The sequence below is a fragment of the Prionailurus viverrinus genome, chromosome A2 (assembly GCF_022837055.1).
Source record: "Prionailurus viverrinus isolate Anna chromosome A2, UM_Priviv_1.0, whole genome shotgun sequence".
NCBI lineage: Eukaryota > Metazoa > Chordata > Mammalia > Carnivora > Felidae > Prionailurus > Prionailurus viverrinus.
Genome location: NC_062562.1, coordinates 20,437,314 through 20,459,909, shown reverse-complemented (window position 1 = coordinate 20,459,909; position 22,596 = coordinate 20,437,314). Strand labels below are relative to the sequence as shown.

The 22,596-nt window shown below is 61.8% G+C and overlaps 2 protein-coding genes across 9 annotated transcripts in view; one reads left to right on the top strand and one right to left on the bottom strand.

Moving 5' to 3' along the window:
• Positions 1-207: 207 nt before the first annotated feature.
• On the top strand, positions 208-10,513 carry NT5DC2 (5'-nucleotidase domain containing 2). 3 transcript variants are annotated; one of them, XM_047832426.1, is made up of 15 exons: positions 1,432-1,459; positions 1,618-1,704; positions 5,828-6,012; positions 6,155-6,229; positions 6,461-6,516; positions 6,634-6,727; positions 6,920-7,048; positions 7,159-7,219; positions 7,299-7,401; positions 7,512-7,613; positions 7,809-7,890; positions 9,631-9,717; positions 9,791-9,931; positions 10,013-10,077; positions 10,156-10,513. In XM_047832426.1, the coding sequence occupies exons 2-15, from the start codon at positions 1,686-1,688 to the stop codon at positions 10,415-10,417; spliced, it is 1,461 nt and encodes a 486-aa protein (XP_047688382.1). In that variant the 5' UTR covers positions 1,432-1,459; positions 1,618-1,685; the 3' UTR covers positions 10,418-10,513. The 3 variants fall into 3 exon arrangements, with proteins under 3 accessions (XP_047688391.1, XP_047688373.1, XP_047688382.1); XM_047832435.1 differs by lacking the exons at positions 1,432-1,459; positions 1,618-1,704 and adding an exon at positions 208-424; XM_047832417.1 differs by having other exon boundaries at positions 1,406-1,704.
• The window catches only part of STAB1 (stabilin 1), a 31,463-nt gene continuing 19,258 nt past the window's right edge, over positions 10,392-22,596 (bottom strand). For 3 of the 6 annotated variants that reach the window (XM_047832363.1, XM_047832335.1, XM_047832340.1), the window contains 43 exons: positions 22,182-22,277; positions 21,979-22,026; positions 21,670-21,800; positions 21,402-21,513; positions 20,933-21,010; positions 20,752-20,850; positions 20,521-20,619; positions 20,244-20,375; positions 19,984-20,112; positions 19,754-19,810; positions 19,292-19,375; positions 18,573-18,768; positions 18,378-18,473; positions 18,243-18,288; positions 18,065-18,141; positions 17,719-17,844; positions 17,463-17,536; positions 17,243-17,317; positions 16,872-16,994; positions 16,522-16,569; positions 16,230-16,307; positions 15,966-16,112; positions 15,473-15,613; positions 15,310-15,369; positions 14,757-14,933; positions 14,587-14,673; positions 14,328-14,477; positions 14,170-14,226; positions 13,892-14,093; positions 13,420-13,569; positions 13,224-13,328; positions 12,943-13,050; positions 12,668-12,861; positions 12,419-12,563; positions 12,206-12,339; positions 11,951-12,116; positions 11,762-11,871; positions 11,551-11,670; positions 11,315-11,464; positions 11,132-11,236; positions 10,897-11,043; positions 10,685-10,801; positions 10,392-10,598 (listed from right to left, as the gene is read on the bottom strand). In XM_047832363.1, coding sequence (XP_047688319.1) covers positions 10,542-10,598; positions 10,685-10,801; positions 10,897-11,043; positions 11,132-11,236; positions 11,315-11,464; positions 11,551-11,670; positions 11,762-11,871; positions 11,951-12,116; positions 12,206-12,339; positions 12,419-12,563; positions 12,668-12,861; positions 12,943-13,050; positions 13,224-13,328; positions 13,420-13,569; positions 13,892-14,093; positions 14,170-14,226; positions 14,328-14,477; positions 14,587-14,673; positions 14,757-14,933; positions 15,310-15,369; positions 15,473-15,613; positions 15,966-16,112; positions 16,230-16,307; positions 16,522-16,569; positions 16,872-16,994; positions 17,243-17,317; positions 17,463-17,536; positions 17,719-17,844; positions 18,065-18,141; positions 18,243-18,288; positions 18,378-18,473; positions 18,573-18,768; positions 19,292-19,375; positions 19,754-19,810; positions 19,984-20,112; positions 20,244-20,375; positions 20,521-20,619; positions 20,752-20,850; positions 20,933-21,010; positions 21,402-21,513; positions 21,670-21,800; positions 21,979-22,026; positions 22,182-22,277 — 4,833 coding nt within the window. In that variant the 3' untranslated portion in view covers positions 10,392-10,541. Of the gene's footprint in view, positions 10,599-10,684; positions 10,802-10,896; positions 11,044-11,131; positions 11,237-11,314; positions 11,465-11,550; positions 11,671-11,761; positions 11,872-11,950; positions 12,117-12,205; positions 12,340-12,418; positions 12,564-12,667; positions 13,051-13,223; positions 13,329-13,419; positions 13,570-13,891; positions 14,094-14,169; positions 14,227-14,327; positions 14,478-14,586; positions 14,674-14,756; positions 14,934-15,309; positions 15,370-15,472; positions 15,614-15,965; positions 16,113-16,229; positions 16,308-16,521; positions 16,570-16,871; positions 16,995-17,242; positions 17,318-17,462; positions 17,537-17,718; positions 17,845-18,064; positions 18,142-18,242; positions 18,289-18,377; positions 18,474-18,572; positions 18,769-19,291; positions 19,376-19,753; positions 19,811-19,983; positions 20,113-20,243; positions 20,376-20,520; positions 20,620-20,751; positions 20,851-20,932; positions 21,011-21,401; positions 21,514-21,669; positions 21,801-21,978; positions 22,027-22,181; positions 22,278-22,596 lie in introns of those variants that run through there. The other 3 variants (XM_047832349.1, XR_007146786.1, XM_047832373.1) reach the window with 3 other exon arrangements.

The window sequence follows — 22,596 nt, the reverse complement described above, 5'->3', positions numbered from 1 at the left end:
CTTGGCAATCACTCCAGTTTCTTTTCTTTTCTTTTTTTTTTTTTCAACGTTTATTTATTTTTGGGACAGAGAGAGACAGAGCATGAACGGGGGAGGGGCAGAGAGAGGGAGACACAGAATGGGAAACAGGCTCCAGGCTCTGAGTCATCAGCCCAGAGCCTGACGCGGGGCTGAACTCACGGACCGCGAGATCGTGACCTGGCCGAAGTCGGACGCTTAACCGACTGCGCCACCCAGGCGCCCCAACTCCAGTTTCTTTTGGTGGCTCTGGAAGCCTGTCACTGCGGGGCACCCATCTCCCGCCTGAGGAGACTTACTTGTGGACAGGTGTTCAACGCCCTCGTAGCTTCCTGGGGCTCACACGTGCCTACCCTTCCGCCTCCATCCTGCCCCATCACCTGGCCCAGGATCTGGCCCACCATATGTAAGTGCTCAGCCAAGATGCAATGTGTATTCAAATAGGCACACGCCCTTAAACCGGGAGGAGCACCCCAAGGAAACAGAGTGTCTAGCCGGCCAGGTCCCCACCGACAGGGCCCACCGGTGCAGTGCACCACCTGGTACACATGCGGGCTCAGGAAACAGATCTGAGTAGAAGAAACACAGGTGGAGAGTGGTTCCAAGAAGGAATGCCGAATTTCGATGGAAAGTCTGGAAACATTGCTGGAAGAGACCGCGGCATCTCAATGGGGGCCCCGCGCGGGGAAGCGGAGAGTGAGGTCGGTGCGGCTGTTTGCTGAGGTCAGAACCAGGCAGGCGCAGTTCTGGGACCCGGGCCCACAACTCTGCAGCGCACCGCTCAGGGGTCCTGCCCTAGGTTAAAAGGGGTCATCTGTGTGCGGTAGAGGGCGGGAGCGAGGAGAGGCTGCTTCAGCGGCGCTGTGGGTCCCGAGGTCTCACCCGGCGTGGGGAAGGCTCTTTATTCGCTAGAGTGAAACTGGCCGGCCTCTGATCTGCAGGGAACAGGACCCTCGCCGCATCACTGGCTGGGAGCGGTGGCGGAGCTGAGGTCGTGAAGGACAGGGGCGGGCGCGGGGGGCGGCGGGCTAGAGGACCCGGGAACGGAGGGGGAGACAGAGGACCGGGGGTCGAGGTGGGCCCGCCGCGCTCCGACCCTTCCCTCTCCGTGTCCCGGCCGTCTGCAGCCTCAAGGAGACGACCGTTCTTGGGTCCTCCGACCTCCCGGGAAGGGAGCCCAAAGAGCGGCCATCGCTGCGGTGGCCACCGAAGGGGGGCGCAGAGTCCTCCTCAGCCTCGAGGAGACGGGGGAGGGGGCTTGGGAAACCGTCCCGCCCCGCCCCGGGACCTCCCGCCCCCCAGGCCGAGGGGCGCGCCCATTGGCCGGCCGGGCTCCGCGCGCCGCGCCCATTGGCCGGCCGCCGTGAGGAGCACGCGGCCACCGTGGCGGGCGCGCAGTCGGAGGGCGGCAGACTGGCCGACGGGCCGAGGGCTGCGCGGGCCGCGCGGCGGGCATGGCGGGTGCGGGGCTGCGGGCGGCCGCTCGGCGCTGGCTGCCGTGCAGGGGCCACGGCGGGCCGCGAGCCGCGTCGTCCTCGCCCTCCTGCCCTGGCTGCGGCCCCCCGGGTCCCGGCGCCCACTGCCCCGGTGCCCCGCGCCCCGCGCCCGCCCCGGCGCCCGCCGGCGGCGCCGAGCTCAGCGCGCACCTGTGGGCTCGTTACCAGGACATGCGGAGATTGGTGCACGGTGGGTGAGCCGGAGTGGGATGGGCGCCGGGGGTGTATCCGCGCGGCGGCCGGCGCGCGCCCAGGCGACGGACAGACCAGCGGTCCCGAGCCGGCCCGGGCGCCGCTCTTCGGGGAAAGCACCCTGGTGAGGCTCGCCGGGGCCCCGGAGCCTGAAGGCCGAGCAGCTTTTCGGGAGAGGCTCCCACTGGTCGTCCCGGGGCCCTCTAGGGACGCCCCAACGTCCGGAGGCAGACGGGCCGACGGGAGTTTTGTTCCCTGGCTCCGTCTGCAGGATCTCGGGGTTCCCGAAGCGGCCTCCGGAATGCGGAGCCCCCACCGTCTTTCCTGGCGACCCCGTCTGCCGGGATGCTGCGGCGGAAATGCCCCTACCCCTTGTTCTCTTAGCGGCCCTTAGTTGGGGCGGGAGCTCCAGGGACAAAGCCGGCCGGCGGCGCTGCCCAACCTAAGCGGACGCGGACTAGACTTTGCAGACATCTCTGGATTGCCATCCGAGGTCCGGGGCACTCTCAGCCCAGGAGGGGAAGGTGTTGGTTGGAGAAACGAGACCAAGCCACCCCAGGGCCCTGGAGTCCACAAGGGTGGCTTCATCCTTGGCCGGGACACTGCAAAATGGGCTGATGAACCTGCGGCCTCCCCCCAGAGAGGCTAGGCTTCCTGTGTTCTCTCCCACACCTACAAGGCAGGCTCCTCGGGTTGCCCTACAGAAGGTCTTCTCCAGACCCAGAGCAAACACAAATCCTTAACAGCATCCCAGGCCTGTCCTGTCCACTGAAGGGGGGGGGGGGGGGGGGGGGTTGCGGTGCAGGGTCCTGACAGAGGTCCAAGGCCTTCAGAACCACTATTCTGCCTTGGGCTTCTCAGGTGAGTCCTGTCCAGCTCTCCACACAGCTAGAGTGGAGGCTCTAATTATCTGGAATCTTCCAGACAGGGATGGGATGAGAGGCTGGGATGCCCTGATGAGGCCAGAGATCTGAGAGTGCCTGATATTGGTCCCCACCCCCCGCCCCACACCCGCCCTGGGGCTCTTCTCTCTTCTGCGGCAGGCAGGCATACGTGGTTTGGGCTTGACCCCTATCACTGACCAGTAGGGTGGCGTTCAGCAGGCCTCAACCCTCTTGGACCCTCAGAGTCTACAGTGTAAAACACAAACCCACAACACAGGGCTGTGGTGGAGACACAGAAGGAACCAGGCCTGGAAAGGGCAGGGGAGCTTCTAGAGGAGCCGCCAAGGGTGATGCGGCTTTCATTGGTAAGACAAAGTGGCCCTGTCTGGAAGATTCCAGATGATTAGAGCCTCCACTCTAGCTGTGTGGAGAGCTGGACAGGACTCACCTGAGAAGTCCAAGGCAGAATAGTGAGGAATTGTGGTTCTGAAGCCCTTGGACCTCTGTCAGGACCCCGCCCCTCCCACCTCCACCCCCCCACCCCCCCCTTCAGTGGACAGGACAGGCCTGGGATGCTGTTAAGGATTTGTGTTTGCTCTGGGTCTAGAGAAGACCTTCTGTAGAGCAACCTGAGGAGCCTGCCTTGTAGATGTGGGAGAGAACACAGGAAGGCCTGCTGGGCTTTGTCACACCTGGCTCATCTGGATCTTAAGATAGTCACAGAGCCACCCAAGCTCCTCTTGATGTGAAAGCATCATTTCCAAGATGCTAGGATGAGCCAGACTGGCACCCCTGAGTCCTAACTCATCCCTCTTGACTGGGTTTTCTGGGGGACATTCTGGGCATTGAGGTATGCCTTGGGCTAATGCCTGTGGGCAAAACTTTGCCCAGGAGCCAGGCCCCAGCCCAGTGCCTCCCTGCCAGCATGGGGACACTGAAAGGCTAGGCCTAGGGGCAGAGTGGTTAAGGCAAGTAGAGTGACCCGAATTTTAATCTTAACTGCATTGCCTACCGCTGGATGGTTTAGAGCAAGTGACTTCACCTTCCTGAGCCCATTTCTTCCTCTGGATGATGGATGAATAAGTAGGACCACCTCACAGGATTGGAGTAAGGCTTGAACAGGATGAGCCTCTAAGGCACCCATCAAGTGCACCCAGCAACAGCTGGGAGGAAGGCACCCACAGTGAGTCTTATAGCTGCCGTGGGGAAGAGTTGGCCCTGGAGCCTGGGGCAGGGGTGGGAACTGGGAACTGAGAAGAGGAAAGGAGGGTGAGGTCTGCACAGTGAGCCCAGTGAACTTGGGAGGCCAGTGCAGGTGAGGAGTACATCCTCCTCACCTGGCCCTGTGCGCCACCATACTCCCGTGGAAAGGAGTGGACCTTGTGGCCCCCAGAGCTGTGCTTTCCTCCGTCCAGAAATCACATCAGGAGGCCAGACCCCGTGGGCTGCTTCCCCATCCTGCTTTGTTCCTCAGAGGATTGTCCATCCTGGGAACATTTTCAAGGACAGAGGCGGAAGCCTGGTCTTGGCTAGAACTCTGCCGGCAACAAGGGGCTACGCTGCCAAGCAGATCCCTCCCCTCCCCCCAGTAGCCCTGGGGGGCTACTGGACTTGGTGCCCAGGAACTCAGGACCGTGGGGAGAGCAAGGCCCAGTGACATCAGAGGCCTAGTGACATCAGAGGGGCATCTCACAAGCATTTCCCTAGAGAGCTGAAGGCAGCTGAGTCTCACGTGCATCCAAGTGAGGAGTGTTCTGTCTTCACCCACGAGTCTGTGAAACAGCTGCTCTGTGCCAGGCTTAGGTTGGCCTGGGGCCCCTAGAGGAACCAGCCACACTTGTTCCCCCACCCATACCCTGCACTTTGCTCCAAAGGAAAGGGGGTAGGGTGGAACCCGTGTTCCAAAGGGGCCTCCAAGGCAAATGCTCAGAGTGTGGGAGCTCATCGGTGTTTGCCTCTGTGCACAGGCAGCTGTGTGGCCGAGGGTTTCTGCTTCAGGATTGTGCCTTGTTGTGGCTGAGACAGGAATTCCTTGGAGGCTTGGGCTGTGGGTGTGGGCCTTAGCCACAAGCTAGTGGTCTCAGGAATGGGGCCACCTGGAGCCCCTGCAGGGCGGCGTCCTGTGCACCTAATCCCACCTGGTCCCCTCTCGCAGCCCCTACTCCTCGAGTGATGCAGGGAGATCCGGGACGGGGAGGTGACAGGCTTCAGAGGCCCGTGGTTCATTTAATCCTACGTTGGCCCATGGTTCATTTAATCCTACGTTTGCCGGGTGCAGAGCAGGAATGCTGCACAGAGCACATTCAACATGACCTCTCCATAATTCTGTAGGTTGGCACGATTTTGATTCCGCCTTGAGAAATAGGGAATCTGAGGTACAAAATGTGAGGTAACTTTTCTGAGGTGCCAGTTGTAAGAGGGGGTATTTGGCTTGGTCTCTCTGACCTCAAAGCCCAGGCCCTTTCCCCATTCAACTCCCCTACTGTACAGATGGGGAAACCGAGGCAGATAAGCCTGAGACCCCTTCATCCTCCTCTGCCTCCCTAGGACCCTAGAGCCTACTCTGCACGGTGTCCCACTCAACCTGACCATAGCAGCCAGGGACTTGGGGTGGCCATGACCACATCCCCAGAAGGGAGCAACCTGGGTACTGCCCCGCAGCCCAACATCACACGTCCTGCCTGTCGTAATTAGCAATGTTCCCTGGCCAGAAGCAGCAAATGTCATTACGTGGACTGGCAGGCTGCTGAAATCCGATTAGAGGGGCCTTGCTCCACAGGCCGTGGCAGGTGCTCAGACCCGGGAAAATGAGCGACAGAAGAGCTACCCCATACTCCCCCCTCCCCCAACTCCTATAATGTTCCTCAGTCCCAGCCTGAGCTTCAGGCAGGGTGGAAAGGGCCCAAGCATAGCCATGGGTCCAGTGGGGCTTATGAGAGCCTGGAGGGGACGTGGGCTCAGTTCACCTGGTGGGCTGCAGGCAGGGGTGTAACCCAAGACCCAGAGGTGGGAGATCCAGCCGTGGTCTTGTCCCATTGCCAGCTCTGCCTTACCCCAACCACGTGACCCTGGGCAAGTGGCATTTCTAAGCCTCAGTTTGACCATATGCAGCCTTGGGCTAAGATTGCCCATCTTGGGTGGTTTCATGAGGCTCCCAGAGCTGGGCACCTGAAAGTGCTTGGTGACCATTTGCTGCTTCTGTGTTCATCTCATCATACCTGCATCTCCTCCCTCCAGACCTCCTGCCCCCCGAGGTCTGCAGTCTCCTGAACCCAGCAGCCATCTATGCCAACAACGAGATCAGCCTGCGTGATGTCGAAGTCTATGGCTTCGACTACGACTACACACTGGCCCAGTACGCAGATGCGCTGCACCCTGAGATCTTCAGTGCCGCCCGCGACATCCTGATTGAGCACTACAAGGTGAGGCTGGCCGGGCAGATGGCCCAGGCCCCGGGGGAACCTCAGGCTGAGTCACGGAGGTCCCCTGAGGCAGCTGCCCAGCCAGAGGTCTGGCATTGCCACTGGCTCAGGCGTGGCGCACTCCCCCCCCCCCCCCCGACAGTACCCAGAGGGGATCCGGAAATATGACTACGACCCCAGCTTTGCCATCCGAGGCCTCCACTACGACATTCAGAAGGTGAGTGGCTAGGCCATGTTCTCCGCGGGGCCCCTCCTGACTGGATGTGCATTAGCACTACTTCCTTAGCCCCCATCCTCTATAAGGGGCTACCCCTGGCCTCACAGCTGTAGCTTCACGGGCACTTAATCCCCTTCCAGCTGGGGCTTCAGCACAGGGACTGGAAGAGGCTGGCTTGGATGAATGCAAGCCCCTTTCTTACCACCCATCCCATTCCCCTGGTGCTCCCAGAGCCTTCTGATGAAGATTGATGCCTTCCATTATGTGCAGCTGGGGACGGCCTACAGGTCAGTGCAGACTGCCCTGCCTGACCCTGCTGTCCCCCCACCCCCTCAACCTGCATCTTACACCGTGGCCTCAGCTCAGGACCACTTCAGACTCATGATGTCTGTACATCCACCCAGGGGCCTCCAGCCTGTGCCTGACGAGGAGGTGATAGACCTATATGGGGGCACCCAGCACATCCCACTGTACCAGATGAGTGGCTTCTACGGCAAGGTACTTGCTCCATCTAACACTGCCACTGGCCGGGGCAGGCAGCTCAGTGATCTCGCTGTGGGTGCCCTCACCCTGGTGGGCTGGCTCACCCAGCAGGTAGTTTCCCTCTACCAGTGTCCCAAGGGACACTGGTCTCCAGGGCGAGGGGCGGTAGGGATAGAGGGGCTGCTGAGGTGGCTGCTCCCTCCACAGGGTCCCTCCATCAAGCAGTTCATGGACATCTTCTCACTGCCGGAAATGGCACTACTGTCCTGCGTGGTGGACCACTTCCTGAGTCACGGCCTGGAGTTTGACCAGGCACACCTCTACAAGGATGTGACAGTGAGAACATTGGGCCTGCCTCTCGGGGTGGCAGGGAAGATCAAGTCAGCCACAGCGGGGCAGGCCTTCTTGGCCCCACTGCACCCTCACAGTCCTTCTCCTACCCCCAGGATGCCATTCGAGATGTGCACGTGAAGGGCCTCATGTACCAGTGGATCGAACAGGATATGGGTAAGGGTAGACAGTAGCCCTGCTGTGGCTTTCTGGGCAGGGGGCCGGGCTGGCCCTCACAGACCCATCTCCCTGTTAGAGAAGTACATCCTGAGAGGGGACGAGACCTTCGCCGTCTTGAGCCGCCTGGTGGCCCATGGGAAGCAGCTCTTCCTCATCACCAACAGTCCTTTCAGCTTCGTGTGAGCTGCCTGCGGTGGGGAGGTGGGGGGGGGGGTCCTGGGGGGAATGGGGTAGGGCCCAAGGAGGGGCCTGCCTCAGCCCACCTGCTGCCTGTTCCACTTCTGCCCAGGGACAAGGGGATGCGGCACATGGTGGGTCCTGACTGGCGCCAGCTCTTTGATGTGGTCATCGTCCAGGCAGACAAACCCAGCTTCTTTACTGACCGGCGCAAGTATGGGCCTAGCAGGGGTGATGAGGGTGGGGAGCGGGCACTGGCCTTTGCTCGCCACCCTGTGTGCTTGGGGTGGGGACACCCCCTTGTCAGCACCCAGCCCATGTGAGCAGGTGGCCTTTGCAGACTGAGGAGGTGCCTGCCTCTGGTCCTGCCCTAGACTGGAATCCAAGCCCTTTACCCCTCTGCCTCCAGGCCTTTCAGAAAACTTGATGAGAAGGGCTCCCTGCACTGGGACCGCATCACCCGCCTGGAGAAGGGCAAAATCTACCGGCAGGTGAGTGCTATCTGGGTGGCCTAACCATAGCCCCAGGCTGTGGAGGGGTCAGTAGCACAGCCTCCTGGGCCCTGCCCAGCCACCACACATCTGCCGTGGCTCTGCCCCCTTGCACCATTTCCAGGGGCACCAGGGAATGGCTCTCAGGACACAGGCCTGGTCAATTTGCCTTCATTTGAATTCCAAGTTTACTGCTCGATAGCAGAGGGAGTCTGGCCAAGTCACTTGGCCTCTCTGTGCTTTGCTTTTTCTCATCTATAAAAGAAGTATAATGTAAAAAAAAAAAAAAAAAAAATATGTTCTACTTGAATTGTGGTGTACAAGCCCTTAGATGGGCCAGGCATTTACTGAATACCCACTAAACAGCAATGTCATTACTTGGGGCTGACCACTCTGCTACAGCCAGTCAAGCTGGCCGGAGCAGCTCACGGGCCCTTGGGGAAGACCCCCTTTCCTGGCTGGTGGCTAGGAAAATGAGAAGGGGGCCCAGTGCTGGGGGTTGTGTGGTGATTAAGGAGCAGGAGGTGATTAAGGCATTTGGCCCTGGATGGAATGCGGAAATCCTGGCTGAGCTGGGCTTCTTGAGGGTGGGGGTTCCAGGGGTTGGGGGGAGGGAGGAAGTCAGTAGTTGGGTCGGGAGCAGCCTGGGGTATCCAGGGCAGCGGCCCGGCCTGTAGACAGTACTCCTACCTGGGTGGCACCCAACTCTCCATGGCCCCCTTAAGCGCAGGCTCTTACCCTCAGCTCTGAGGGCAACGCTCTCCTTTGTCTTGGCATCTTGGCTAATAAGCCTGAGGAGGGTCATGTACCTTCGTGGGGAACAAGGGGAGTTTTTCTCCTTTGGCAGCTTTTAGCCTTTTCTTTATGCCTGATGATCTGAAGTTTCATTTTGTGTGTGTGCCCGATCCTGCTTGGTTCTCATCTTTCTTTATGCTCCCTTCCTGTCTCCCCTTGCTGGGGAGGCTGGAACCCAGGTTCCATCTTGCCTGACTCAGCACCTGTACCTCGAAATTTTCTCTTGGTTCAGGGCACATCCTCAGCGCTCCGCCCACTTGTATTTGACTCTACAGCCTCCCCACTTGAGCTTATTTCAACAATCCTTTCACGGCCCTGTGTCTGCCACGCCTTGCTTTCTCCCCCTGCCACTAGCATGCACAGGCTCCTGTAGTGGCTCCTTTGTGCTGAGTGTGAATTCTGTTCATTTCTAGGGTGTGGGCTCCTGCCTCACTGGCTGCTGCACTTCCTGCTCTGGGCCCCCTGCCCCATTTTTCTGCTCTCCTGCGAGCTTCCTCTGTTGTGTTTGAGCTTGACTGCTTTCATCTTTTCTCTGGCTTTGGAGCAGGAGGGGCAGATGGCTTTGCAGTGAGGTCTGCTGGGTCCCTCTGGGCCCAGGCCGGGGAGGACAGGAAGGGCTTTAGGGCCACAGGCTCGCTGCTGTGGTTTGTTTCCCACAGAGTGGGATCCCTGGGGTGGGTGTGAGGCCACAGGGAGGGGAGGCCCAGGGCATCATGCCAGGCTGACAGACCTTCCTGTGGCAGGCAGACCCCCTTCCTGACTGTGAAGGGGGAGGAGACAGGGCCAGAGCCCGGGGACACTGAGGCCACGGGAAAGGGCAGCCCGGCATCCAGCTGGAGGGGCCGTGCTGCCCCTGGGGATTTGGGAGGAAGGTGGAGAACATGGCGTGGCTCTGGTAGTCCCGTGGTACGCTGTGCTCAGCGGTGCCCCCCCACCTCTCCCCAGGGAAACCTGTATGACTTCCTCCGCCTGACGGAGTGGCGTGGACCCCGTGTGCTCTACTTCGGAGACCATCTGTACAGTGATCTGGCGGTGAGGGGCGCAAGGCTGGGTGGGAGGGAGGGAGCCTGCTGGCTGATGCTGATCCCTGTCCTCCACTCCCCAGGACCTCATGCTACGGCACGGCTGGCGAACCGGTGCCATCATCCCCGAGCTAGAGCGCGAGATCCGCATCATCAACACGGAGCAGTACATGCACTCGCTGACGTGGCAGCAGGCGCTCACGGGGCTGCTGGAGCGCATGCAGGTGTGGGGGCGCGGGGCGGCCTGGGGGGAGGGCAGGGCTGCCGCCCAGGCACACACCCAGCACCCACCCCGTCTCCCCCAGACGTACCAGGACGCCGAGTCGCAGCAGGTGCTGGCTGCCTGGATGAAGGAGCGGCAGGAGCTGAGGTGGGCAGGGTGGGGCAGGAAGGGCTCCCAGCCTCATTCCTGCTGTGCCTGCTCTAGTGCCCCATGTCTCTTCCTCAGGTGCATCACCAAGGCCCTGTTCAACGCTCAGTTTGGGAGCATCTTTCGCACCTTCCACAACCCCACGTACTTCTCACGACGCCTCGTGCGCTTCTCTGACCTCTACATGGCCTCCCTCAGCTGTCTACTCAACTACCGGGTAGACTTCACCTTCTACCCACGCCGCACACCCCTGCAGCATGAGGCACCGCTCTGGATGGACCAGCTCTGCACCGGCTGCATGAAGACACCCTTCCTTGGCGACATGGCCCACATCCGCTGAGGGCACCTTTATTGTCCAGAATAGGTCCTAACCCCTCCTGCCTTGCCTATGCTGGGCGTCATTCCAGGGCGGGCAATAAAAGTGGTCTCCCTCCTGCTCGTGCCTCTGTTCGGTCCTAGATGCATCACTTGACCGTGAGGATCCGCTGGGTGTCCGGGAAGTCCTCCTCCAGGAGTGAGTCCTGGGTAGGAGGGAGGACCGCTTGTGGCTGGGCTGATCACCAGGCCCTGGGGTCCCCTTCTGTCATCGCTCACCCCTCATACTCACATCGAAGGGCTCACAAAAGGCATCAGGGCTGCCGAAGACGGGGTTGGGAACAGAGACCAGGGTTGGGCTAGTTCCTTCCTGCCATGAAGAGAAGTCATCCTCAGCATCATCTTCCGCCTGGAAGAGAGGTATGTGGTGAGGGGCCTCGAGCAAGATCTGTGGACCCAGACACCCCCAACATCCCTCCCCCCTGCCCCCCAACACAGCTCTACCTGGAAGGTGGAGAAGCCAAAGCCCGTGGCCTGGCCTCGGGCACGGAGGTAGAAGGCCCCAGCCACTAGGCCAAGCAGTGCTCCAGCAGCCACTACGGCCCCCACGCCTGCCACCACGGGTGGACCCTCAGGCGCCACCGCTGCCTGCTGCAAACAAGGAGAGCGTCAAGGCCAGGACCGTCTCCTCACCCCTTGCTGTTCTGCCTGTCGTCCTCCCCACCCCTCACCAACTCACAGGTTGTAGGGGAGCCAGGAGGGGCCTGGCCAGAGCATGGATGATGCCGTTGAATGCCATGATGTCCCACACGACGACGTGGCTAACCACGACCGCCCCTGGGGCCTGTAGGGAGACCAGAGTCAGGCCTGGTGAGTCTGTGAGGGCCAGAGCCAGCAGGGGAAGTGCAGTAGCAAAACTCACCACAGGGGCCCAGGAACTGTTGTCAGGGCCCACAGCACTGAAGAAGAGGCTGAGGCCTGAGTGGGCGGGGAGCACAGTATCCTGGCTGGCATTGGTGCTCAGGAAGGTGGTGTTGGAGGCATGCAGCTCCAGGTCTGGGCCGCTCAGCGTCTGTAGGCAAAGCAAGGCCTGTTAGCCCAGGCCAGCTGGAGGCATCAGCATTGGGCCTGGCTCTGCCCACGACCCCCACTGGTTACCATGTTGTCCATGAAGCCTTCATTAACAGGGACAAAGAGTGTCTTATAGGTGAGCTCATCGTCCAGGAAGTCCAGGAAGTCCAGACCCCGAGGGGTGGCATTGGCATAGCCAAGCAGCATCTGGAAGAGGGAAAATAGGACTGTGGGCAGGGTCCCTCCCCAGGGACCCAGCTACCCACACCCTCAGCCCTGAGGCTGGGCCCCTGCACACCCCATAGAAGGTGGAGAAGTTGGCCGTGGCAGCCAGTACGTCGAGCAGCTTCCCATTGCAGATGCTTGTCCCATCACCCACAAAGCCTTGGCGGCACCGGCAGGCCACATCTGCGGGATAAGCAGTTGGGTGGGTCAGTGGGAAGGGGCCGAGCCAGGGCATGTGTTGGGGGGGTAGGGGAGGCTGTACCTTGCTCTCGGTAGCAGTAGGTGTCCCAGCGCTCTGAGTGGTTCTTCCGGAGGCCCAGGCTGATGATGCCCACCTGCCCACCACCACAGTCTGCCGCAGGGAAGACGACCGGGTGGGCAGCCGAGCCGTTGGCCAGCCAGCCCACACGGCACAGGTGGAAGCCGAGCTGTAGGGGCAGAAGGAGATGCTGAGACCAAAGGCCCAGCTCAAGGGGGCACCCACGGGCTTGGCTCCAGATTCCTAAGCCCCACACACCTTCTGGGCAGCAGAGAGCTGAGGGAGAGAAGCAAGAACAGCTCCCTGGGCCCCACACGCTGCCTCGGCCTCTGAGAAGTTTAAGCCGTAAGGGCCGCTGGGGGCCTGGAGGTGGAAGACACCAGCCTGTTTCTCTGCAGAGGGAGGGAGGCGTGATCAGCCCAGCAGCACCGAGGTAAAGCAGGGGCACCGGGAGCGGGCAGGGAAGCACACCCTGGAAGTGGAGGTCAGTGCACACAGCATCCACGTGACAGGGTGGTGGCTGGCCCAGGCAGCGGTCCACAGGTGGCTCAGTCTCCTCCAGACACTGCAGTCCGTCACCCACGTAGCCAGCATGGCACACACAGCGCCTCGTGTTCTGGGGCGGGAGAGTGGGCAGGTGCTCTTCAGGGACCGGGGGGGAGGGGGGGTGCTGCTCTGTGGAGCCTCCCCACCCTGCCGCTCAACTCCCCGGCTGCTCACCGGGCCCGTGTTCAAGCAGTCGGCGTGCTCGCTGCAGCCCCCACGGTGGCCGTCTGCACAAGGGTCGCGGGCCCGGCAGCTCCAGCCGTCGCCCTCGTAGGCAGGCAAGCAGGTGCAGGTGACCACTGTGCCTGCTTGGCTGCAGGTGGCGTGCTCGCTGCAGCCGCCATGCCCATCCCGGCACAGGTCCGCCACTGCGGGCAGGGAGAGAGTGGCAGGCCCCGGTGGCAGGGGGGGGAGGGGGCCTCACCACCTCACACCTGCCCACCACTCACCTGTGCACGAGCGGCCATCCCCTTCATAGCCCAGGCCGCACTCACAGCTGTTGCCCGCGCGGCACACGGCCTCGGGCGCACAGGGCGGGGCACACACAGGCTGCAGCTCTGTCCCCCAGGCATCCCCCGCATATCCAGGTTAGGAGCTGCCCTCCTGGGTGCCCCTGGGCCCCCTCCCACCCACCCTCAGTGGCTCCACCTGAGTGTGTGGTCGGGGCACATGCCACTACACGCGAGCATATAAAAGCACTCAGGTGGACACAAACACAGACAGCACTCACTCAGCTGCACCTCACAGCTTGGCCCGGTCCAGCCCTCATCACAGAAGCAGGAGCCAGAGCCCCCAAGGCCCTCGTCACAGCGGCCATGGGAGGTGCAGCGGCAGGCTGGGGAGAGAGATCAGCAGGCTGATGGGGTTGGCGTGTGGGCTGTGGGGCTCAGAGGGCAGGGTCGGACAGGGTGGGGCAGGGAGCCCACCTTGGCACTGGGGCCCAAAGGCACCCGAGGCACAGAGTTCACACGCTGTCCCTGTAAACCTCGAATGGCACTGGCACTGCCCGCTGCCACTCATGCCGTCCATGCACACGCCGTGGCCACCACAGGGGCTGCTGGCGCCACCAGGGCAAGCTAGTGGAGAGGTGAGAGAAGTGAGGTGGGGCCAGGGCTCTCACTGGACCCCCACCACAGGCAGCCCCAGCCCAGCCACACCGTCCGTCCTGTACCTGGGGCAGTCGAGCCTCCTCCGGAAGCCACAATCCACCCAAGTCCCCTCACAGGTGAGAATCCCACAGATGCCCACCCAGCCTCTCAGAGCACTCTCTCCTGGCCAAATCCATTCACCATCCAGACCTGCCCCGGCCCCACCACCCCAACATGTTTTATCCGGAGCAGTGGCTGGAGCTGTGCCAGAAGAGCCAGCCAGCGACACTCACGACCTTGGGACACTCACCTCGGCACTCGCTGCCATAGTGACCAGGGCAGCAGCTGGGCTTCCAGGTGGTGGTGACACAGTTGCGGTGGCAGCCCCTGCCCAGGCCTTGGGGCTGACCCCAGAGGCTAGACCGGGCCCAAATGCTGCGCAGTGCCAAGGAGTGCAGTGGAGGGGACGTCCAGAACTTTGAGTAGTACCGCCAGCAGGTCTCAGGACTGCCCTGGGCCAAGAGGAGTCAAACAGCCCTGGAGTCCCTGGGCCCTGCCTGAACCCCCACCCAGCTTCCAGGCCCTTACCTGCTCCCGTGAGCCCTCAGGACAAGGCGGTTCTAGCCCGCAAATGCTACAGATCTTCTGTAAAGAACAGAGGCCAACACGGCAAGGTCAGATGGATGAGACGGGTCCCTTGGCTAGGATCCCTTGCCCCTCCTCCTCTGACCTATGGCCTCCCTCACCAGCCGCAGAGGTCGAGTCTCAAAGCGGTCACAGCGGGCACCAAGGCCAGGTGGCTCCAGCAGCTGGTCGATGCCATAGGCCAGGCCACCCTCAAAGGGAAGGTGCCGCTGCATGATGCGGGCATCCTCCTCACCCACGGTGAGCTCACCCTGCAGGCGGAGAAGGGAGAGTACACTGGGTCACAGGTGCACTGTGGCCCCCCAATGCCAGAGCCCCTGCCTCCTGCTTCCCTCATCTGAGTCCTCTCCTCACACTCACCGGCCGGACACGGCTGCAGGAGAAGGAGATGGGGGTCCCATGCATGGTGCGGAGTGGGCCCAGGTTGGGCAGGTCAGATGCCAAGGCCTGAGCAGAAGGGGCTACGGTTGGAGCCAGGCAGGTAGGCTGGGTGGCAGGCAGTGGGGACCAAGGACTGGGGGTATACCCACCTCAATGTTGCGAATCACATGGCCCCGCAGAATGGCTGCCAGCTTGTCACGGTGGTCTTCATGGTACAGCCAGGCCTGGCGATCAGGTGGCAGGGCTTGCAGGGCAGAGTCTGTGGGCCACAGCATTGTGAGGGGCCTGTGGGCTGCATCCTGAAGCAGAGGCAGGAGGCCAGCCACCTGGCAAGGAGAAGCAGAGGTGTGACACTCAGAGACCGGTGGGCGGAGGTAGGGGGCTGGACCACAGAGGCCAGGAAGGGGCTCCAGGGACCCAGGGGGCCTTCCCGCCAGCCACATTCTTGGCTGTAGCCAGATACACATGGACGTATGTGCAGGGATAAGCTTGCACACACCTGGACTACTTTCAGGTACGTGGACACACATAAGCATACCCTTGTGCTCACACTGGGAGGCTCAAGTACACAGACGGCCTGTACGCACACAAAGGACAGGCTTACACATGTAAGGGTGCAGATAGGTGAATATACACTTACACATTTGTCACACACACAGGCACAAATGCACACACTGACAGGCCTACCCACGGGAGCAGTACCTTCACGAGGCCGCTGAAGATCTTGTAACCAAAGCTCTCAGCAGCGGCGGTGACGTTTCTCTGTGGAAAGGCACCTGTGAGCCTTGAGGTCAGGCAGGGAGGGAGCATCTGAGGCCCCCAGCAACCTGCTCGGTAAGCCCCCAGGCCTGTGCCCAGGTCATACCCTCAGGATAGGGGCAACGTCAGGCTTCCAGTATAACACGTCCGGCGGCAGCAGGACTCGGTCGATGAAGTGCAGCACGCCATTCACAGCCTCGTGGTCACTGCTCACCACACGGGCGAAGTCATTGACATAGATGCTGCCCTGGGGGTGGGGCCCAGGACTGAATGAAGCCGATTGGTGGGGTACTCATGCTGTGGGTGGGGCCTGAGGTGGGGCGGAACCTGCGTTGGGTGGGTCTTGGGGCAGAAGGTGGGCACGGTCGAGGCAGCAGGCAGCCAGGTGTGGCCGGTGGGAGTGGGGGTGGAGCCAGGCTCGGAAGGCCCGGGCCTGGGGGACAGGCCTTTGGTAGTGGGCACGGTCTGGAGCTGGTCTCCCCGTCACTAAGGCCCGCCCAGGCCCAGGGAGGTGAGGTCTTAACTGCGTGGGGTCAGAGCACAGGGGTCAGGGGCAGGGTCTCTGGGTCGTTTAGGGTGGGGGCGGGGCCCGGACCCACCTCCCTCTCGTGGATGCGCAGCGTGTGCCCTGAGAGCGTGGTGACGTAGCCCTCGTCCAGCAGCTCCTGGCTCCTCAGCTGCCGGCAGCCGACCACGTGGTAGCGGAACACAAGCTGGCGGTGGGCGCGAATCCGGGCCAGCTCATCCTGGAGTGGGGGTCCGGGAGGGTAGAGGGAGGCCCCTGATTGCTGCCTCTGCCCACGCCCCAGAATACCCACCCCTTCCTTCCCAACCTCGCTGCGGGTTGGGGAGGGCTGCGTTACCTGCGACAGGTTGCTCATTAGATCTGCGCGAGGCACAAAGACTGTGAAAGGCCCATCGCCCTTGAGCTCCTTGTATTCCTGCGGGGAGGGGGAAACAGCTTGAGTGCAGGAGGGGTAACTTTCGACCAACTCAGGGCTTCCATGGATCCTCCTGGAAAGACTTGGACTCTGAGAGACCAGAACAGCCAACCCCCTGACCAAATGAGAACCTGAAGGCCCAGAGACCGGTGGGACTGGCAGATCAGAGAGACCCAGGCCAGACTGAGGAATTGGAAGCCAGTTGGTCACTCACCAGGAGGTGGAGGCTGAAGAATGAGGCATGCCTGTCCCGAAGGAGCTCCTGGGGGGGGCGAGGATCAGCTCAGATTTTGGGTGGCCCCCATTCAGGGCCTGGTGCCTGTCCCAGCACCTGCAGCCCAAGGTCTGGCCAAGGCAGAGATGAGGAAAGGAAAGCCGGGGGTCTGAGCTAGGATTAGGATTAGTTTCATGGATCATAGCTGGGTCAGGCCCAGGTAGAGTCAGGGGTCAGGGTCAAGGTTAAGGCCAGGATCAGGATCAAACCTGGGGTCTTAATATCATGGGTGAGGCCCATGGGGAGGTATAGCCAAGGTTGGGTCAGGGGTCTAACTTGGGCATCATTACCAGGCCAACTCGGGCACGGCAGGTGAAGCCATCACCCACGGTATGGGCTGCGTCACAGGTACACGTCCTCTGGCCATCCCCTGTGCTTTTACACACAGCATAGGGGCTGCAGCCTCCGTTACTCTGAGGCAGGGATAGGAGAGGGAGAGGCATCAGTGGCTCTCGGACTCCTCTGCCCCATCCCTGGGTAAGGGGCCACGAAGACCCCCGTCCAACCCCCAAAGCTCGGTTTGCTACTGATCAGTCAGACTGGAGCTTGTGGGAGGGCGGCTTACCCTTTGGAGGCCCTTGGGACCCTGATGGGGGCAAGGAAGGCTGGTTCCTGCCTCAGTCCCCTTCCCCTATGAAATGAGGTGGGGCTGGGCCCTGACCTGGGAGCAAGGGTCCAGGAGTTCACAGGTCCGGATGCCATCCCCACTGTAACCCTCACGGCAGCTGCAAGAGACCTGTCCCAAACCCTAATCAGTGCGGCTGCTGGGCCCCAAGAGCAGGCCAGCACCCTTGACAGAAGGAGCACCCCGCCTGGTCTGAGGGGGGCCCCACCCTACGAGGGAATGGCACAGTCCCAGTGTCCACCTCTGTTGTGCTGACCTGCTGGGGGCCTGTAGGGATACATTCAGCATGCATGTGGCAGCCCCCGTGGTGGATGAGACAGCTGTTAACTTCTGGGGGAAGAGACGCGGGGATGAGAGGAGGCCCTAGGCGGCCCTTCATCTATGCGATCAGGTACTCACCCCCATGCTCTCAGGGCCCCCCGTGGGCCCCTCAGCCTCTCCTAGTGTGACTCACGACACTGAAGCCAGACCCCTGGCCCCACGTACGCCCAGGGTAGGGACCCCAGCCTCACCCTGGCACAGCTCCCCATCTCCTGTGTAGCCATCCTGGCAGGTGCACGTCCGCTGCCCAGGCGCCACCTTGGTACAGTTGGCGTGAGGGGAACAGCCCCCGTGGTCACGGGCACAAGGGTCCACCTCTAGGGGCAGATGATCCCAGAGAGTTGTGAGGAGCTGGCACAGGGACAGAGTGGGGACAAGGGAAGAGGATGTGGGAGAAAGGAAGAGGTCAGAGGGAAGGGCGGGCCCCGAGATGGGACTGGGATCGAAACTAGATTCAGAGGGACTGGAGAGGGCTCTGCAGGGAAAGCCACTGCAAATTTCAGGGTGGGGGCCCGGAGCATCCGTGTGTGACTGGACCTGAACAGTGGACGCCGTCGCCTGAGTAGCCCGCAGCACAGACACAGGCCGGGGCTGTAGCCAAGTCCTGTACGCAGCTGGGAGGGGTGGCAAGAGCTCAGCCTATGCCTGCCTGGCCCTTCCCTGCCCCCAGCACCCCTACCCACTTGCCCACCTGCCCCAGGCTGAGCTCACTCACTTGGCATTGGGATCGCACTTCTTTGGGCATTGAGGGCCACTGATCTCTGGAGGGGTGAGAAGATGGTTCTGGTCATTTGGACCCAGGAACCACCTCCCCAGGAGTCACCCACCTCTCCCCCTTGAGGCCACTCACTCTGGTCACAGCGGGGGCCCTGCCAGCCCGCATGACAGACACAGCTTCCATCCCCTTGGAGCCCCTCCTGGCACAGCCCATGGGCACAGTTGCAGACTGGGAGCAGAACAAGGGGGGACAGGAGTTACCCAGTGCTCCCGTCCTGACCCTGCTGGTCCATCCCCGTGCCTACCGTCCTCCACCCTCTCCAGTCACCTCCGGCACAGGTGGGCCCATAGCGGCCCAGCTCGCACATCTCACAGGCTGTTCCATGGAAGCCCTCGTGGCAGTGGCACTCTCCGCTGCCCAGGAGCCGGTCCTGGCACTGCCCGTGGCCCGAGCACACACCACCCAGTCCCCCGGGGCACGGCTCACACAGCGTGCCGAAGAAGCCAGGGCAGCAGTCAGGCACCTGCAGGGAGGGGGCAGGGAGAGGCCGGGCACAGGCCAGATGTAGGGGGAGGGAAGTGGGGGGCGGGGCAATGTTGGAGGGGTGGGGCGGGGACAGGCCACAAAGCCATAAAATGAAGCAAGTTGGAACCAGGGAGATGGCGGCTGCCTTCTACCACCCTCCCCGTGGCAGGGGCGAGGAAACGGAGCCTCAGGCAGGCGACAGCTGTGCCGGGTCTCACAGTGAGAGGCAGAGCTGGGCCCAGCAGCTGCCCCTGGGGCCTGGTTGACAGTGTCTGGGCTGAGCCCCTTTCCCCTCTCCCCGTCCCTACTTCCTGGGGTGTGGCCATGGGGACCAACACTGGCCCCACTGACCTCAGACCTCTCCCCCTTACCCTCCCTCTGGGCCCTTGCCCCTCTGGCCTCAACCCTAGTCCAAGCGCAGCCTCTGCCTTTGAAATCTAGGCCAGGTTTCTCCCCTGGGCCTGCACTCCCACTTCCCCCTTTCTGGTTAGACTTGGGGGTGGGGGTGCCTCAAGGCAAACCTGGATCTTCTTGGCACAAGTGTAAGAACAGCCCCGGGAGAATGAGTAGCCAGATCGGTAGACACAGCTCTTCCTGGGAGTGTTCTGGAAACAGGGGCAGGCAAGGAGGGCTCAGCCCTTCGCTTGAGTAGGGGCAGACAGTGAATGGGGAGACAGACAATCAGGACAGACAGATATCAGTGGGTAAGACAGATGAGCAGGACAGCAGAAAATTAGGGAGGGATCAAGACAGGTAGACCTGATGAGGAGATGGCAGGCGGGACCCAGGCCTCAGGCTGCAAGTGAGTGAGGCCTCCTGGCAGACCTGGGCCTGGGCCTCCTGGCCTCTACCAGGGAGGTCAAGCAGCCCTTGCTGTTCCATTCCCCAGGCTTGGGTGAGCCGACTGACTGGGCCCTGCGGGCTCAGACACCTTGGGAGCAGAGAGCAGGCGAAGCTCAGAGCTGTGCTGGGCCCATCCTCACCTCCAGCTGGAAGCCCTGAGTGCAGCGGAATTTCCGGGTGCAGTTTATGCATTTCTCCTGCAGGGAGGGAGGGCAGAGCTTTCAGGTGGTCCTGGGACGGGGGGCCCCCCCCAACTCACCTTCCTTCCTGTCCCATCCCTGACCAACTGCCCTGCCCTGCCAGCCAGGCCAGCCAGTACCTCCCAGTTCTGAACCCTCAGCTATCCTCTCCACTGGCCTCGGCCTCTCACCCGCAGGGACTCGGCATGGCTATGCAGGCAGCGGCTTGAGCCCACAGTCAGGACCCCCGACAGGCCAAACAACGAGCGGCCAGGGGCCTCCAGCACAGGGCCTTCCAGCGGCATGTGGTTCACCTCAGGCTGAGGAGGACAGTAGGAGGCTGAGTCCACCCCCCACACTTACCACCCTCACCTTGGGGCTACAGGCGTGGGGGGGGGGGGTGGTCTCTGGAGCAGAGCTTGCAGGCTCCCAGCCCCCGACCCCCGCAGACCTGGCCGCTATGGTTGTAGAAGACGAGCCAGTGGGCAGGGCCCAGGAGAGAGTTGCGGTGTCCCCCTTTCTGCAGGGATTCTGTGGAGAGGGCTTCCCCCAGGATCACGTGATGTCGCACTGTGTCTGCATCCTGGCAGAGAAGAAGCTCAGGGACTCCGGGGACCACCAAGTGCCCAGGACAGTATGTTCCACCTGCCCTGTCCCTTTGTCATAGGATGGGAAGCTCCCCCAGGTTTTCACCCTCCCCTTCAGTGGCCCTATCCCAGTGACCTCACCAGGATGCTGCTGTTTCCCTGGGCCTCCAGAGAACGGTTTGTGGGCACGAAGATGGTGTAGGCCGTGGCTGCCTCGATCTGGGGCACCAGGCTGTGGTGCTGGGGACAGGAGGCCAGGGTCACCAATGGGCATAATCCCCCTCAGTCCCAACCCCGGGGCCAACCACCTCCCTCCAGGCCCAGGGGAGGGCGCCCCGACCAGGCACTCCCCCTCTCTCCTCTGTTCCTTACCTGCAGCAGCTCCCGGAAGAGGTGGAAGGCAGGCACCGAGTCTAGCTGCTGCAGCAACCCCTGCCCGTGCAGTGCATCCCCTCTCGGAGGCAGTAAGACCTGACGTGGAGCATAGGGGCTGGTCAGTATGTCAGTGCCCCTCAGCTTAGGATGTTCCCTGTGCACACCCCTCTGGCCATACCTGGCTGAGGACATGTAGGACACCATTGGTGGCAAGGAGGTCAGCCACATCCACGCTGGCATTCTGCACCCAGACCCTCTGGAAAACAGCAAGCAGGGCTCAGCCACAGGGAGTCACAGGTAGACACTTAAGAGCGGGTACAGCACCAACAGAGACTCTGCTGGGCACACAGGCAGCTACCGGTGGCCCCCAGCCTGGCCCAGACACCCAGAGAACCTACCAGATGGGTACACAGACCCACACCAGGACTCATGCACAAAAGGGACAGGTATGCACATGCAGAGAAAGACAAACAGACGGCCCCTGGCAGGGCAGTCACTGCTGGTCCCAAGACACTGTCCTGAGTATGCCCTCTGCCGGCCCTGTGGAGGTCGAGGGGACCTCAATCTCATCACCGGGGACCCCCTTCTGGGAAGTCCCCCACCATGTTCTGCACGACCCCCTCTCCTGCCCAGAGTTCACCACGTACCCCACTGATGTTGTGAATCTCCCAGCGTGTGGTGGGGCTCAGGGTGGCCACATCCTGCCCAGCCAGCCGGGCCAGCTCCTCCTCAGAGAGGGCACCCTGGAGAAAATGGGCCCTGTGGGGCACGGAACCAGGTTAGTGTAACCTACCCTGGGACTAGGCTCCACCCCAACAGGTGGACATAGGTCGTCAGAATGAGAACCTCTGGGGAGGGGCGGGATCTCACACAGAAGTCCCTTTCCCAACCCAGCTCCCTGCCCTGGCTGCCCACCTGACCAGGTGCGGTAGCATCCTTGGCTGCAGCCAGAAGGCCTGGTCCTCGGGGCTCAGCCTACGGATGGCAGACTCAGAGGGCACCAGGGCTGTGACTCGGCTGTCGGTAGGAAGAGTGATGCCAGCACTCTGTGCGCGTGGTGACAGGGGGGCAGGGGGAGTAATGAAGGCAGCCACCTGAGATTGCTTGCTCCCAGCCTGCAGGCCTGCCCCCACCTCCAGCTCTTGGAGATATTATGTGGCACCTCTGCATCCAGGGAGACCTCCTGGATTTGAGCCCCAACCCCAGTATTCTGCCCTGTCCTACCTTGATCCACTGGTAGAAGACAGAGAAGTGGGCATTTGCCTCCAGCTCCTAAGGGAAGGGAAAAAGCTGAAGTCATCAGTCTAGGGACAAACCCAAGCCCCCTCCTCACCAGGACCCTGAGCACTGCCTCTTCCCACCTGAGGTGTGTGAAAGGACCCCCCCCCACCCCACCGCCGCCCTGCCAGACACAGGGACCCACTCACCCGGAAGATGTCTCCGTAGCAGTTGAAGCCATCACCCCCATAGCCAGAGGGGCATGTGCAGACCCGCTGACCTCCCCCCACTGCTTGGCAGGTGGCCTGAATTGCAGGTGGGGCAAAGAGACAGGGCCCTCCGTTCAGTACTCAGATGGCAAGCTGGACAGCACCCCATCTCTCTGTTCACCCTTATCATCTATCTTCCTGCTGCCTGCCTGTCTTGCTACCCAGCCCCACCATCTGTCTGTCCATCCAGCCAATCTGCATTCATGTTGCTCCTTTGGTATGCCTGGCCCTAGGTCTCCAAGGTCACTGAGCACTTGACATGAGTTATCCCACTTCATCATGACAGATGAGTTGGGAAAGCCCAGGGTTGAGGGAGCACCCAGGAGGAGACGCCTGAACTGAGAGCAGGAGGAGC